This window comes from Rhinoraja longicauda, chromosome 6 (genome assembly GCF_053455715.1).
Source record: "Rhinoraja longicauda isolate Sanriku21f chromosome 6, sRhiLon1.1, whole genome shotgun sequence".
NCBI lineage: Eukaryota > Metazoa > Chordata > Chondrichthyes > Rajiformes > Arhynchobatidae > Rhinoraja > Rhinoraja longicauda.
The window spans coordinates 67057475-67072751 of NC_135958.1; the positions used below are offsets into that span (position 1 = coordinate 67057475).

At 43.8% G+C, this 15277-nt stretch overlaps 1 protein-coding gene across 1 annotated transcript in view; it reads right to left on the reverse strand.

Annotated features, from left to right (window-relative positions):
* The window catches only part of nup85 (nucleoporin 85), a 42720-nt gene that overhangs the window by 4179 nt on the left and 23264 nt on the right, over positions 1 to 15277 (reverse strand). The window contains exons 10-17 of the mRNA XM_078401221.1: positions 13560 to 13682; positions 11071 to 11202; positions 10100 to 10206; positions 7959 to 8042; positions 4643 to 4708; positions 4373 to 4524; positions 3089 to 3206; positions 2232 to 2332 (exon numbers count right to left, since the gene is read on the reverse strand). Of these exons, the coding sequence (XP_078257347.1) occupies positions 2232 to 2332; positions 3089 to 3206; positions 4373 to 4524; positions 4643 to 4708; positions 7959 to 8042; positions 10100 to 10206; positions 11071 to 11202; positions 13560 to 13682 (883 nt within the window). The remainder of the gene's footprint in view (positions 1 to 2231; positions 2333 to 3088; positions 3207 to 4372; positions 4525 to 4642; positions 4709 to 7958; positions 8043 to 10099; positions 10207 to 11070; positions 11203 to 13559; positions 13683 to 15277) is intronic.

Consider the following 15277-nt stretch of genomic DNA (forward strand, 5'->3'; position numbering starts at 1 on the left):
AACTCCTCAGCATGCACTCAGTCCCTTCAACCAAGTCATGAATGCAGATTGTGCAAAGTCTCAGTACTCTTATCCTTCATACGCTACTGACAGCCAATATTAAAAAAAAGTATAAAAGTTTACTTAGTCTGTATTTGCAGAATTATGTGCAGTTCTGGTTGCCACATTGGAGGAAATATGTGGAGACTGAATGGAGTGCAGAAGAGGTTCACCAGAATGCTGACTGGATGAGACAGTCTTAGCTATAAGGAGAGGATTGGTACACTTGGAATGTTTTTTCTAGAACCATGGATATCTAAGGGGAGACTTGATGGAAGTTTATAAAATTCCAGAAGGCATAGATAGGGTAGACAGTCAGAACCTTTTCCCCCAGGGTGGAAATGTCAAATACCAGAGGCACAGTTTTAAGGTGGGAGGGGAAAGTTAGGAGATGTGTGGGCAAGTGTGGTAGGTATCTGGAACCCGCTGTCAGCGGTAGTGGCGGAAGCACACATAATAGTGGGGTTTAAGAAGCTTTTAGGTTGGCACATGAATATGCAGTATGCTGGGGGAGGTGGATCATGTGCAGGCAGAAGGGATTAGTTTAATTTGGCTTCCTATTCAGCACAGACATTGTGGATTTAAGAGCCTGTTTTTGTACTGTAATCTATGTTCATCTATTGAAAATGTCTAAAAATTCCCCAAGTTTACCAATGCAAGGATTATGGAAGACCAAGATTATAGAAGATGTAATTTAAGGAAATCCAATTTAAAGCAAATTGTCCCATAAATGCTTTGATAGCATAAATAAAATGGAGGACAATATGATGTTGTAATGAGATAAAACAAAGTAGTACATCAGGAAGGGGAGCCTCCACTATTACAGGTGATGGGATTTTATCTTAGTCTCGGGGGAAATTTATTTGTTCCTGTCTTAAGAGAACAAAAATCTGTTTACAGACAGTTCTCGGGAATTGTACCCTTACGTAACGCAGAGACTGCCGGTAATCTCCAGGACAATAATGCATGTCTTCTTTTAATTTGGCACCATTCTTAATTTACTCAAGATAGCCCAACTGTGCATCCTTCTCGTAGAATCTGTCTTCCTCACCTAAATATATCTTTGGTGAGATTTACAAACCTTAAAAGTCTGCCTTTGCTGATCCTTTAATCTATTTTCCCAGTCCAGCTTAATTAGCTCTGTCCTGGTACCACTGTAATTGCTTTTATTTAAGTTTCATTCGTTAGTTTCAGACCCAAGTTTCCCGCCTTTGAATTGAATTTGAAATTCTATGATCAATCTTTTCTTGGGGTCTCTTATTATGCATAGAACAGGGAGCAATGGCTTGAGTGTTAAGATTATGGAAGGAAGGGAAGATGGTGGTTGATGAGGACAATTTCAGTTTCAAAACCCTGAAATAACCAATGAGATCATGGACTACGGTGGCAGGAGACAGACAGCGCAGGGCCTTGACGGTGGAGTGGGCCACTGGAGGCCCTGCAGCAGCCTGGGGCTCGGCCTGGCGAGCCGCAACTATATCCCAATTGCAGGCCTGGCATGCCCACCACGGAACCGGGAATCCGCCCAGCGAGGGAAGGCTGCTGAGCCAGGTCCCTGAAGACCGGGAATCGGAGGGTGACGTGAAACGCGACGGACACTGGACACACCGGGGGGCCTTACCTTCCACAACCTCAAGGTCGGCTGCAGGATGTGCCCATTGGGAAACAAGGGCTGGAGAGGGCGAGGAGAGGGACAATAGAGGCGACGGCTACAATGGGCCTTTGTGGCCAGCTGCAGCTGGGATGGTAAATTGGCACCAAAATGGCACCTCTTGCATATGGAGCTCAGTGGGATGTTCTGTATTTTGTACTAACTGGGGGTTGTGTTTATGTACGAGGATAATAGTCTTGCGGATCTCTATGCAAAAAAAGTATTTCACTGTACCTTGGTACACGTGATAATAAAGAAACCATTGAGCCATAACATTTCATTTCAGCAGTAAAGAAGAAATTGTCATATTTGCAATCGGGGAATGTGATCATTTGCACCAGAGTAGGTTCTGCGCTAATGAAATCAGAACACAGCATCAAATACTCACTACCTTGTTCAATGCTGAAATTAAACCCTCTGTCCCACGTCATAAACAAAGCAATGTTAATCCGGAAATTAATAGATTGATATACTAAGGCAACTTTGATATCTCAAAAGATGGTAGAAAACGTGTGCAAATGGTTGTACACTGCCTGCTTACCCAGGAAGGTGAGCCGGTCACTCAACAGCATTGATGAGCCTAGATTGCTGATTAAGTCGAAGTCAGAAAAGCTTCCTTTGATCGAATAATCCTGCAGTAACCTAAAAACAAACAAAAGCTTTTATGAACACAATATAGCAAAGTAATTGCTGCAATTGACAATCTACCCTGTCAGCTGGTTGCAAGCGCCTGGGATATATGGATTTGTGAGCACCAGTCTATTCATAATCCGCAGGGGAGACAGCAAACACGACAGAAGTGTAGAATACTGTAACATGCTATACCCATTGCCTCACACTGACCTCAATGTACTCGTCCCCCAAAAGCATTTGCTACTTCCCTCAGTGTCAAAATCTCTCACAAGGAGATTATGACAAAATAAACCAGGGTAAGAAATAGTGAGTGTACTGTTGCAGCAGTGAGGATCTGGCCCCTTGGTGAAGAGGGGGGGGGGGGGTGTAACAGAATGGTGTACACATCTGTGGTCTGGTCCTTCACTCCCATGACCAAGTTGGTGATGGGCCACACCAGGATCCTGAGCAGTAGGGAGGAATTGCGACGAGCTTCAGAGCCCCGAGGGGAGAGCAGCCATCAGCTGCCCTGTCGCTTTCATGGGCAGAGGACGTGGACTAAAAGTCCTTTGATGGCTCATGACCACTAAGTCCAACAATTCAGCGGGTATGCAGCAGCCTGGGGCGGCAACGTGTTTTGCCATGCCTTTCAGTCTAAACATCTGCCAGCAGATGTTTGCCACGTGAGCCAGTCAGTGGGCATCTCCAGCAGGGTTGGGCACAAAATGCAGGAGAACGAGGGTGATGCCTCTGATCGTTCGCAACTCGCCACTAACATTCACACACCTGTCAGAGATGAGAGTTGCAAAGAAGGAGTCCTTGGCACGAACGCTCCAGGACAGCGCCGATCCCAGACGATTGCTGCGCAGCGCTTTCATGGCCATGATTTTACAGATGCTTCTCACTGCAGGAAGATCCACACAATCGCCACATGAGACAGAGCAGACTTAGATCAAAGGCCACACCCTGAGCTAGTTTGCAGCGCAAGGCTTGGGCTTGAAGAGAACAACACAATCAAAAGAGATCATTGGGGCTGAAGCTAAATTAGATGGGATGGTAAAGATCCCTGGGATGAGGGGGGGGGGGGGGGGGGGGGAATCATTGGATAATATGCAGAAGCAGTAAGGGGAAGGTGGGTAGTGGGTCTTTGAGTGGGACTGTGGCATCATGGAAAGGAAAATCAAGGTTGAGATACCTTGCAAATTGTGCTTGCTAACCTTTGTTGGACAAAGCGTACTACTAATGCCCAGCAAGGGCAAGGAGGCAGGATGAAAGGTGGTGCCAACATGAACTGTTTGTTGAGGGAGGTGGAGTGGGAACTCTTTGGGGCACAGCCTGGAAGTTGAAATAGCACCTTAAAAAGGGAATTTTTCCTGCAGTTCCCACATAGTGCAGCCTGGTTCAGGCTACATGAACTCAAGCTCTTAGAATTCAAAAATCAAAAGGTGTTCCGACTCCATGTGTAAGCATCTCGCCCCCTCAGAAAATCCCAAGGACCCTGTTTCCATGAGTAATTTGAGCACACCAGTGGCACAGCGCCAGAGCTGCTGCCTCACAGCGCCAAAGACTCAGTTGTCGATCCTGACTACGGGTGCTGTCTGTATGGAGTTTGAACGTTCTCCCTGTGAACGCTCGAGTTTTCTCTGGGTTCTCCGGTTTCCTCCCACATTCCAAAGACGCGCAGGTTTGTAGGTTAATTGGCTTCTGTAAATTGTCCCTCGTGTGTAGGATAGAACTTGGGTACGGGTGATTGTTGTTCGGCGTGGACTAGGTGGGCCGAAAGGCCCTTTTCCATGCTGTATCTCTAAAATCCATGTAGACAAATCTGCTGGCCTCATTGATCACTTCCGTAAACCCTCTCCAAAAACTCAAGGTAGTAACATATGAACTCTGCGGACAAAGCCACTCTTGACTGTCCCTAAAGTCTATCTCGAAGAATACTCTCCAATAGCTCCCCTACCACAGACGCGAGGATCACTGGCCTATAATTCCCTGGATTTTCTCCCCTTCTTAAACATGAGGAATGGAGACCAGAGCTCTCCTCCTAAGGTTCAGCAAAATAGACATCACCTTGCTCAGTCATCTGCCGCTGCTCACATATTCTCAGCACCTTCAGTGCCTTGCGTTCCGTGGTGAGGGGAATACGCTCGATGAAAAGCTCCAGGTACACACGGCCCATGTCCGGACAGTGGTCGAAGTAGTCCACGGCCAGCTGCCACAGGCTGAAATCATCCAACCAAAAGGTGGGCATCACTCAACAGAAAGCACAGACTATTCATAGCAAACAGCACGGCAAGATCTGGAAGAGTGTTGTTATAGAAGCTAATCCAGGTGACTCACCTGTGGTGACTGGACAGTCCTGAAGCATACTCCAGAATGAGGAATTCACGAAGATTTGACCCAAAACTGTAATGAAATAAATCCAACGTAAAACACATCAAAACCTTCATCCAGCACAAAATCTCACTAAATTGTTAACAGTTATGGGTCAGAACTTATCCTGAGAATGAACCGATTAGTCATGCTGCCTGCCTTCTTCTTGAATGTTTAATCCCTTCTCAAATTGGTTCCCTTTACGATAAACAGGTATTTCAAAGTGCTATGTCTACATATCCCCAACATCCAAAACCCAAATCTATAGAAAATCAAAAACTGATCATTGACTCATGGATTCTCCGAGTTGAATCACAGCGAAGGCAGCCCGGATATATCCCACCGCCCCTGGTTTGGGGAGAAAGTCACACAATATAGAACATCCAATTTCAGAGGGAGAACAGGATCAGATGCAAGAGGAGGGGTTTACCTCACTCCCCAACACAGCACTACAGAAATCAGGGGACCAGGCATTTACACAGTAAATGGCAGAGCCCTGGAGAGTGTTGTAGAACAGAAAGATCTGGGAGGGCAGGTGCATGGTTCCTATTGCGAGTCAGGAAGAAAATGTGGTGAAGGCAGCATTTGGCACACTAGCCTTCATTGGGAGTGGCATAGAGTACAAGTTGTTGGTGAGACCACACTTACAATTTGGGAAGGATGTGATTAAGTTGTCAAGTGCGGTAAATATTCACCAGGATGATACCAGAGCTTGCAGGCTTGAGTGAGAGGAGTGGTTGGACAGCACAGGTTTTTTTCTTTGGCCCATAGGAAGTTGAGGGGTGACCTTATTGAAGTGTACAAAATCATGAGGGGCATGGATAAAGTGAACACTGCCTTTTCCCCAGGTTAGGATCATTCTAAAACTAGAGAGCATAAGCTTAAGGGTGATTGAAGAGGGATTTTAGGGGCAACCTTTTCACAGAGAGTATATCATATCTGGAATGAGTAGTCAGAGGAAGCTGTAGAACATTCTGAAAAACATTTGGCCAGAAACATGTAGAAACAAAAAACTGCTGATGAAGGTTTACAAAAAAGGACACAAACTGCTGGAAGCAGGTCAGGCAGCATCTCTAGAGAACATGGATAGGTAACATTTTGGATCAGGACCCTTCTTAACACTGGTCCCATCAGACAGATTTATGGACAGGAAGAATTTGGAAGGCTATGGGCTACCAGATAGGACTAGCCCAGTATGCCAACTTGGTTGGACAAGGTGCACTGTAGGGCCTATTTCCATGCTCTACTGCTTTAAGACAAAGCCATACATTACAGAATGACAGGACTGGGAAACTATTCTCCCCTCCACCATGGAGCAATGGGAGCCCAGCACACAACCTCTCCTGCATTATAGAGCAATGTGGCATGTCCAGGCCATCAGTAAGCACAGGTCAAAATGACAAGGAGCATTAAAATCCAAGTGAATTTAAGGTGACCTAAAGACTTGCCTTCAAAAGGTTTAAAGAGAGGCTGGGAGGTTGGTTCCCCTGTTGTGACACTGTCCTCAGTCCACAACCAATGCTTTAGATTGGAGTGAAGTTAAGGGACATGGGTATTTGATGGGTATAGGGAAGGTGGAGTGGGTAGAGGGGGTTGATAAGAAACAGGACCAATCATCCTACAGGATTCATCACAGCTTGGTTTAGAAAACATAGAAAATAGGTACAGGAGTAGGCCATTCGGCCCTTCGAGCCAGATCTAAATCCAACTCTTGAAAACATCCAGTGAATTGGCCTCCATTGCCTTCTGTGGCAGATAATTCCACAGATTCACAACTCTGGGTGAAAAAGTTTTTCCTTATCTCAGTCATAAATGGCCTACCCCTTATTCTTAAACTGTTAACCCTGATTCTGGATTCCCCCAATATCAGGAACAATTTTCCTGCATCAATTTTCCTGCACCAATCCTTTAAGAATGTTATGTTTCTATAAGATCAGTCTCATCCTTCTAAATGCCAGTGAATACAAGCTCAGTCGACCTATTCTTTCATCATATGTCAGTCCTGCCATCCCGGAATTAACCTGGTTAACCTATGCTGCACTCCCTCAATAGCAATAATGTCCTTCCTCAAATTAAGAGACCAAAACTGCACACAATACTCCAGGTGCAGCAACAATTCTGCCTCAGACCTCAAGGAATTGCAGAGAGTTGCGGATGTAGTCAAGTCTATCACACAGACCAACCTTCCCATCATCAATTGCATCTACACTTTATGCTGCCTTATTACAATGTACTTGCTGGTGCTTCTTTCCAGGTGAGACAGGGGTTCACCTGCACCTCCTCCAACCTCATCTATTGCATCCGCTGCTCCAGATGTCAACTTATTTACATTGGCGAAACCAAACGCAGGCTCGGCGATCGCTTCGCTCAACACCTGCGCTCGATCCGCGTTGGCCAAACTGGCCTCCCGGTGGCCGAGCACTTCATCTCCCTCTCCCATTCCCAGTCTGACCTTTCTGTCATGGGCCTCCTCCAGTGCCATAGTGAGGCCCACCGGAAATTGGAGGAACAGCACCTCATATTTCGCCTGGGCAGCTTGCAGCCCAGTGGTATGAACATCGACTTCTCCCACTTTAGATAGTTCCTCTGTCCCTCTCTTCCCCTCCCCAGATCTCCCTCTATCTTCCTGTCTCCACCTATATCCTTCCTTTGTCCCGCCCCCCTGACTGAAGAGGGGTCTCGACCCAAAACATCACCCATTCCTTCTCTCCTGAGATGCTGCCTGACCTGCTGAGTTACTCCAGCATTTTGTGAATAAATACCTTCGATTTGTACCAGCATCTGCAGTTATTGTCTTATATTATAATTGCTGGTGCTTTGTCTGTTGGTATTTGGCAAAGCAACACACTACATGGTCAAAGGAACCGTAGATGCCACCGCCCTCAAACAACATGTTTACTGCAATGAGAAAATAATTGAACAATTCCCCCCTCCCCATCCACCCAAAGTGTGGTGGGGGAGGGAGTAACAGAAGAAAGAGTTTGGAACAGGCTACCCAAAAGGCTAAAGGCAACCCAAATCCAGTATATCCGGGAAGAAGTGCCATAACAAGGTTACAAAACAACGGTGTGGAAGTAGGAATAACTTAAATAGGCTTTCTCACAATATCTGAATGTAATTTTTTAACCATAACTATGATTCTTATAAGCAACAATCAGTCAGCAGCTCAGGTTAGAGAACAAGACCATTACAAGCACCACATTGCACAAATAAGTCCTAAACTCAGAATGAGGAACTGAAGTGACAACTCTACTCTAATTAATCCCTCCGCCCTTACACTTACTGAAGATTATGCGACTGCAGGAGGTTGCAATGATCTAAAAGGTCTGTCAAATGGGCTACAAACCACCAGTTGTTCAGGACGAAGCTAAAATGAGAACAAACAAAACAGTCAGCATGGGAAACATTGGAATAAAATGAATACAGGCAAAATGCAGAAACAAAGAATTGCATGTGCACAAAGTGCTGGAGTAACTCGGCAGCATCTCTGGAGAACATAGAACATGGTATGTGGTATGACCTGCCACATTCTGCATCGCCCTTTTTCCAGCTTTCTTCTTTCCCCCCCCGCCCCCCCCCCCCCCTCACGTCCTACAATCAGTCTGAAAAAGGGACGACACGGATTATCACCTATCCATATTCTCCAGAGATGCTGCCTGATCTGCTGAGTTACTCCAGCACTTTGCATCCTTTTGAGAATACATGCAAGGTTCTTAAAAACAAGAAAAAACACAAAAGGTAATATTAGCAATGCTGATTACCACCAACTAACTTACACAATAACTCTACGTTTTAATTGTGCAGAAATACATTAGAGAAATTGAATTTAAATGAACATTGTATTCAATGGACTGGACAATGAGTTAATCCAGCAACCGAACCACAGGGGAAGGATGAAAAGAAAATTCACAAGAGGAAATTCTTGAGGTGGAGAGGAAGGAAGATGAAAGGTAAAAAGATGATAGTTGGGTCAACAACAGTTTGCATTTATGTAGGGCATTTATTAAAGTAAACAGGCCCAATATACTTTCACAGGAGCATTATTAAACAATATTTGACACTAGCTACAACAATAGAAAGAGACTGATGATCGACAATACAGCTTTAAAGAGCATCTTACAAAGAGAGATAGGCTAAAGGAGCCCAGGCCGTGGCCCAGACCAAAGGTTAAAGGATCAAAATCAGTGATGCAGTACAAGAAATTTGGGAAAACAAAGATCTTGACGTGCAAGAGGACGTTGGACGGCAGGAAGGGCAACAACGTAGGGATTGGAAAATGTGCAAGGGAATTTTCCACTGGAAGCACTGCCAGATGAAGAGCAATATTGGACCACGGGCAGATGGGGCAACACAGCTTCGCACAAATCCACTCTTCAAGAGTTTGACAGATTTTTGAACACTAAGGGAAATGTGATCATGCAAGAACATAGTTTTGAAATGGATTTTCAAACAAGGAACTTACTGCATTACATAGCAGACCCAAGAGTTTTTTTTAAATGACCTGCTCTTGCTTCTATTTCCCATAAGGATAACAAGTATGCAGGACAATACAATACAATATATCTTTATTGTCATTGTACAGGGGTACAACGAGATTGGGAATGCGCCTCCCATACGATGCAATAATTTAATTAGGTCATGAGTGCAGTGCAAAAGTCAGTGCAGTGAAAAGATAAACACATGAAACAAATTAAGTTAGTATGCAGGTGGACGGTAATTAGGAAGTTACTGGAATGTAGCCTTTATTGCAAGGGATGGATTACAAAAGTAGGGATTGCTGATTTTAATTTACAAGATGCCAGTGAGACTGACGTAGGGATATCAGTTACAGTTTTCATCTCCGTTTTTAAGGATGTGCTTGCATTGGAGAAAATGCAGAGAGGCTGCTTGATGTATGAAGAGGGTGTTGAGATAGAGCCTGTAATTACTACAATTCAGCAGAATGATCTTATAGAAAGAGACAGGGTGCCGAGGAGGATCAACAGGGTAAATGCCGAAAGGAAGTTTCCTATCCATGAGATATCAAGAATGAAGCACCACACTTTCAGAACAAGGAGCCAGGCATTTGAGACAGTGACAGGGAGGAATTTCTTCATTAAGGTTCGCAACTCTTTACAATTCTATACCCCGGAGAAATGTGGAGGCGGAATCATTGAATATTTCAAGATTGAGGCTGACAGACGCTTAAACCACAAGGAAGTCAATGGGGTGGAGATTGAGCAGGAACTGATACAAGACCCGCATATCTAATGACTTTGGCTGTTCTTGTGCCTTCAGAAAGAGAAGTAGAAATAATTTGTGAGAAAGTTTAAAAAAATATTTTGGTTGAATTCAAAATAAATCCCCCCAAATGCTTTTCAAAACGTAATACAAGTGGTGCAATGTGCCAGCGTTTCCATGTGTTCTAAGAGGGTGAGTGCTCACCAGCAGTCCTTCAACACCTGGTGGATGTTAAACTCAAACACTGCCAACAGGATATGGTCCAGAGGATCAGGTCGGCTCCCATAAGGAATGAAGTGATCCAAGCAGACCTGTACGAGTCAACAGGGAGAAGAATCACCAGTCAAGTCACTCCATACCACACAACAAAAGCTCCCATGACACACGGTCCTCATACTCCTTCCCCTGTCAATTACTCTGGCTAAGATTCCTCAAAATTCATTTCCTTGCTTTTTTTCATTTCCCACACATTGTATTCCTGAATTTTCACCTTTTAAAATACACACCACCATTTTCTGCTTTTCATTCATTTCAGATTTAGAACACCACCCTCAGTATTCGCTTCCACTGAAGCCAATTGTGTTTTCCACCCATGATCACACCACCTAACCTTTACTCTGTGCACAGCAAGTGTGCAGTCTTTGGTACACAATACCTACAACTTAAGTGGAGCTAAAATGACAATTCAAATGCTGTGTGTAAAGTCCAATACTGTAAGCTTCATGTCACGAGCATCTCTACAAGTCCCATCCTAGACTGCTGACAAAAAAAACATTGGTTTAGGTTTATTATTGTCACATGTACCGAAGTACAGTGAAAAGCTTCGTTTTGCATGCTATGCAAACAGATCAGACATACCATACATAGATACAATCAACTCAAACCTATGTACAATAGAGGAAAGGGGAAGATATAGTTCTCAGCTTTGTAGCACATCTCAGACAAAGTAAAATGATGTTCAAGGTAACTTATTTGGATTAACGTAACTTCACCAAATTCACCCCAACATTCCCTATTGTAGAAGTGATACTGAAATTTTAATATCAACATAGCATGCAGCCTCCTGATTACAGAACAATTAACCAATTCAGTATTCATTTGGATAACTGTTCTATCGTGGCATACATTTACCTCTCACGCCAGAGGTACCACACATGTACAACAGGGATTCTTACCTCAGCAAATTGATAAAGTTCAGTGGGTTTTATGGATGGGTGACTGAACAGCAGCTTGCTAACCAGGAAGTGGTACCAAGTGGACATGAGATCCTTCTTCTCAAGCAAGGCATCCTCATTGCCCGTGAGAATCTTAAAAGGGAACAGAAAATATCCAGTCCGTTAGGGAAAAATTCTGGTAAGTTTTTAATCCACTAATCAGTGAAGTGAAATGAGAACTCCATCAGATGGCTCTTTGCTGACCACTCCCCAAGTTCAGGTATTTATTCACAAAATGCTGGAGTAACTCAGCAGGTCAGGCAGCATCTCGGGAGAGAAGGAATGGGTGACGTTTCGGGTCTCGACCCTTCTTCAGACTGAGTCTGAAGAAGGGTCTCGACCCGAAATGTCACCCATTCCTTCTCTCCGGAGATGCTGCCTGACCTGCTGAGTTACTCCAGCATTTTGTGAATAAATACCTTTGATTTGTACCAGCATCTGCAGTTATTTTCTTATACTCCCCAAGTTCAATTCATGAACATAACAGGGAATCAACGACTCAATTTGGTCCCATAAGCCTTTCCCAACCCATTCCAATAATTTTGAACAATATCGGACTACAAGACATTGTCACCTAGTGACAGCAACCAAGCAAAAAAACTTGATGCCAATTCAGTATCTGATCAATGAATGGAATGACAGTCATAAAAGGTTAAAAGAAAATTAAAGTCAATAAACTACAGGAGCTGGAGGCCTAAACTTAAAGCAGAAAATGCTGGAAACTCTCAGATCAGACAGCATCTGTGGAGAAAGAAACAAAGTTAACATTCTGGTCAAAAACACCAGAATTAGGAGAGAAAGCAAGCTCTTTTTAAATTGCAAAGAGGGTGGGGGAAGACTGGATTCGTTATTAGGATGTCAGCAATGCCATTGGGATAAACTATTTGATTGGTTAATGAACAGTCATATACAGCATGGAAACAGGCCCTTTGGCCCAACAATCCACGCCGGCCAAGTTGCCTAACGAAGCTAACCCCACTTGCCCTCTCCCGACTAATATTGCGCCAAATCTTTCCTATGTACCTGTACATGTGCCATTTAAATGTCATAATTATAACCACCTCTACCACTTCCTCTGGCAACTCGATCCATATATACACCACCCTCTGTGAAACGACTATCCTTCATGTCCTTTTAAATCTACACCTTCTCACCTTACACTATGTGCTTTAGTTTTAGACTCCTCTATCCGAGGAAAAGACAGATTCACCTTATCTAAGCCCCTCACGGTTTTAAAAATCTCTACAAAGATCCAGCCTATCCAACCTCTCCTTATAAGTCAAATCCTCCAGATCCGTTAATATCCCAGTAAAACTTTTTTGTACCGTACCAGTTGAATGACATCCTTCCTATAGCCAGGCAAGCAACACTGTATATAGTACTTCAAATGTCTTGAATAGCTAACATGACCTGACATCCAAACTCCTCTACTCAGTATCCTGACCAATGAAGGCAAGCATGCTAAACCATCTCCTGTCATCACCACTTTCAGGGAACTATGTACCTGCACACATAGATCGCTCTGTTCTACAACATTCCAGCAGTGCTGGCTCGAAGGGCCTACTCCTGCACCTATTTTTCTATGTTTTTCTATTCCCCGGGAACCTACCATTTACACTGCGTCTTGCCAAAATGCAAAACTCCGCATTTATATCTGAATTAAAACTTCATCTGACATTCCTCGACCCAGTTGATCAAGTTCCCATTGTAATCATAGATAACCTTCTTCACTGTCCACTATACCACCAATTTTAGTGCCACCTGCAAACTTAGTAACACGCTACCTACCTTCACATCCAATTGTGAATACAAATAACGAACAAGTGGAACCAACACCAATCCCTGCAATACAAGCTCGGATTTTATTCCTTGGAAAACACAAGGATGAGGGGTGATCTTATAGAGTTGTACAAAATCATGAGGAACAGATCAGGTAAATGCAGAGTCTTTTGCCCAGGGTTAGGGACTCAAGAAGGACATGGGTTTAAGGTGAGGGGAGAAAAGATCTAATAGGAACTGGAGGGGTAACTTTTTATTTTGCACAAAGAGTGGTGGGTATCAGGAATGAGCTGCCGAAGGAGGTAGTAGCGGCAGGTACTATCGTAACATTTAAGAGACATTGGGATAGGTATATGGGTAGAATAGGTTTAGAGGGTTATGGGGCAAGTGCAGGAGGGTGAGACTAGTGTAGATGGTCAGCGTGGACAAGTTGGGCCAAAAGGTCGGTTCCACGCTGTATAATTCTATGATTTGTCAGGATGTCCATCCATGTGTGACAAGTGACAGCCAGTGGCCTTGTCCCGTGACCAATATGACCGTGCGCTTTCGTCTGCGAGAAAATCCAGGATTTTTGTTGACTTTCCTAATACTGTTGAGAGTGACATTCAGACTAGACCCTGTACCAGTTCAGTATATGGTTCCATCAGACACCCAACTGTGCTCTTCCTTACCTGGCAAATCAGCAGTAAATCTTTATTGGATGCGAAGACTCCCTCTCTCAGGCATTGCTGGCACTCTTCCTGCCAATGACGCCATTTCAATTCGAACTCAGTCAGGGACTGATTACCGCTAGTCTAAAGAGGGGAAAGAGAAAATTTATTTTAAAGCACAAGCATGGCTCCATTAAGCACATTGGTATTTTCATAGAACTATAATTTAAACATTCAGTGGCGAAACAAAACTTTTTGGATTATTAACATTGGGCTTAACTGAATGTGGAAATTCCCAAAAATCAGACCAAATCATACCACAATTGAGGACCCTAGAAGAATCCCTTGTCTATGATGCTAGACTTGTCCAGGATAGCAGTCGAGGTGTTGTACTCTGCACGAAGCATAGAACGGTGGTCAGGCTAAACATCGTTATCAATGCGAAGGTAGACACAAAATGCTGGAGTAACTCAGCGGGACAGGCAGCATCTCTGGAGAGAAGGAATGGGTGACGTTTCGGGTCAAGAAGTTCTCCTCTCTCCGACGTCTTTCTGATACAAAGTTAACAATACACTCCATATTAAAAAAAACAATAATCCAGCATTGCCACATGTCCCCAGTCAGTCTTGGCTGGTGTGTCCACCACAGACTCGTTAGGTTCAAAGGAAGAAGGTGCAAGGAATATTAGTCCAACCTTGGCTCCTACATTTTTCAGATGAAATTTAACATGTGCTTAAGGAGCACCACTGCCTTTGGACTCTGCAACATGCTATTTGTTGGTGAAAAAGCAAATACCGCAGATGCTCAAAATTGAAACAAAATAACAATGGAGATACTCGTGGAATGAAGCAGAAATGAATATTTCAGGTCCAAAACCTTCACCAAAGGCGATAGTTCAGGATAACCCCAGTGAAAGGTCATCTCTCTAAATCTGTTTATCTATCTCCATATATTACCTGACCTGTTGAGTATCTCCAAATTTGTTGGTATTTTTCTTACAATGTACTGGTATCAGTTCCCATATTTAGACAATGATTGTGTTACCAGTGGAGTTGCAAGACTAGGAAATGTTGAGGGGTATATCCAAACTTTTCAGTTGATGCATATCACAAAAGATATCCAGAGAGGAACATCTAAAGCTACCAAAACCAGCCAACCAGTATTTAGAGTCATAGAGCACAGAAACAGGCCGTTCAGCCCAACTTGCCCATGCCAACCAGGATGCCCATCTACAGTAGTCCAACCAACCCACGTTGGATCCATATACTTCCAAACCTTTCCTATCCGTACACCCGTCCAAATGTCTTTTAAATGTTGCTATAGTATCCTCAATGACCTGCCCTGACAGCTTGTTTCATATACCCACCATCCTCTGTGTGAAAGATTGCCCCTCAGGTTTATGTTTAATCTTTCCCCTCTCACCTTCAACCTTTGTTCTCTAGTTCTTGATTCCCCTAGTATGGGTAATAGACAGTCTGTCTATTTTTCACAGTCTGTCTATCTCCTCCTGATTTTATATACCTCTATAAGATCACCCCTCAGTCTCCTGCAGTCCAAGGAAGATAGTTCTAGCCTGCCCAACCTCCCCTTAAAGCTCAGGCTCACGTCTTGGCAACATCCAGGTAAATCTTCTCTGCATTTTTTCTAGCTGAATGACATCCTCCATATGACGACCAAAATTGAACACAATACTCCAATTGCCACATCATCGATGTCTTGTATAACTGTAACATAACTTC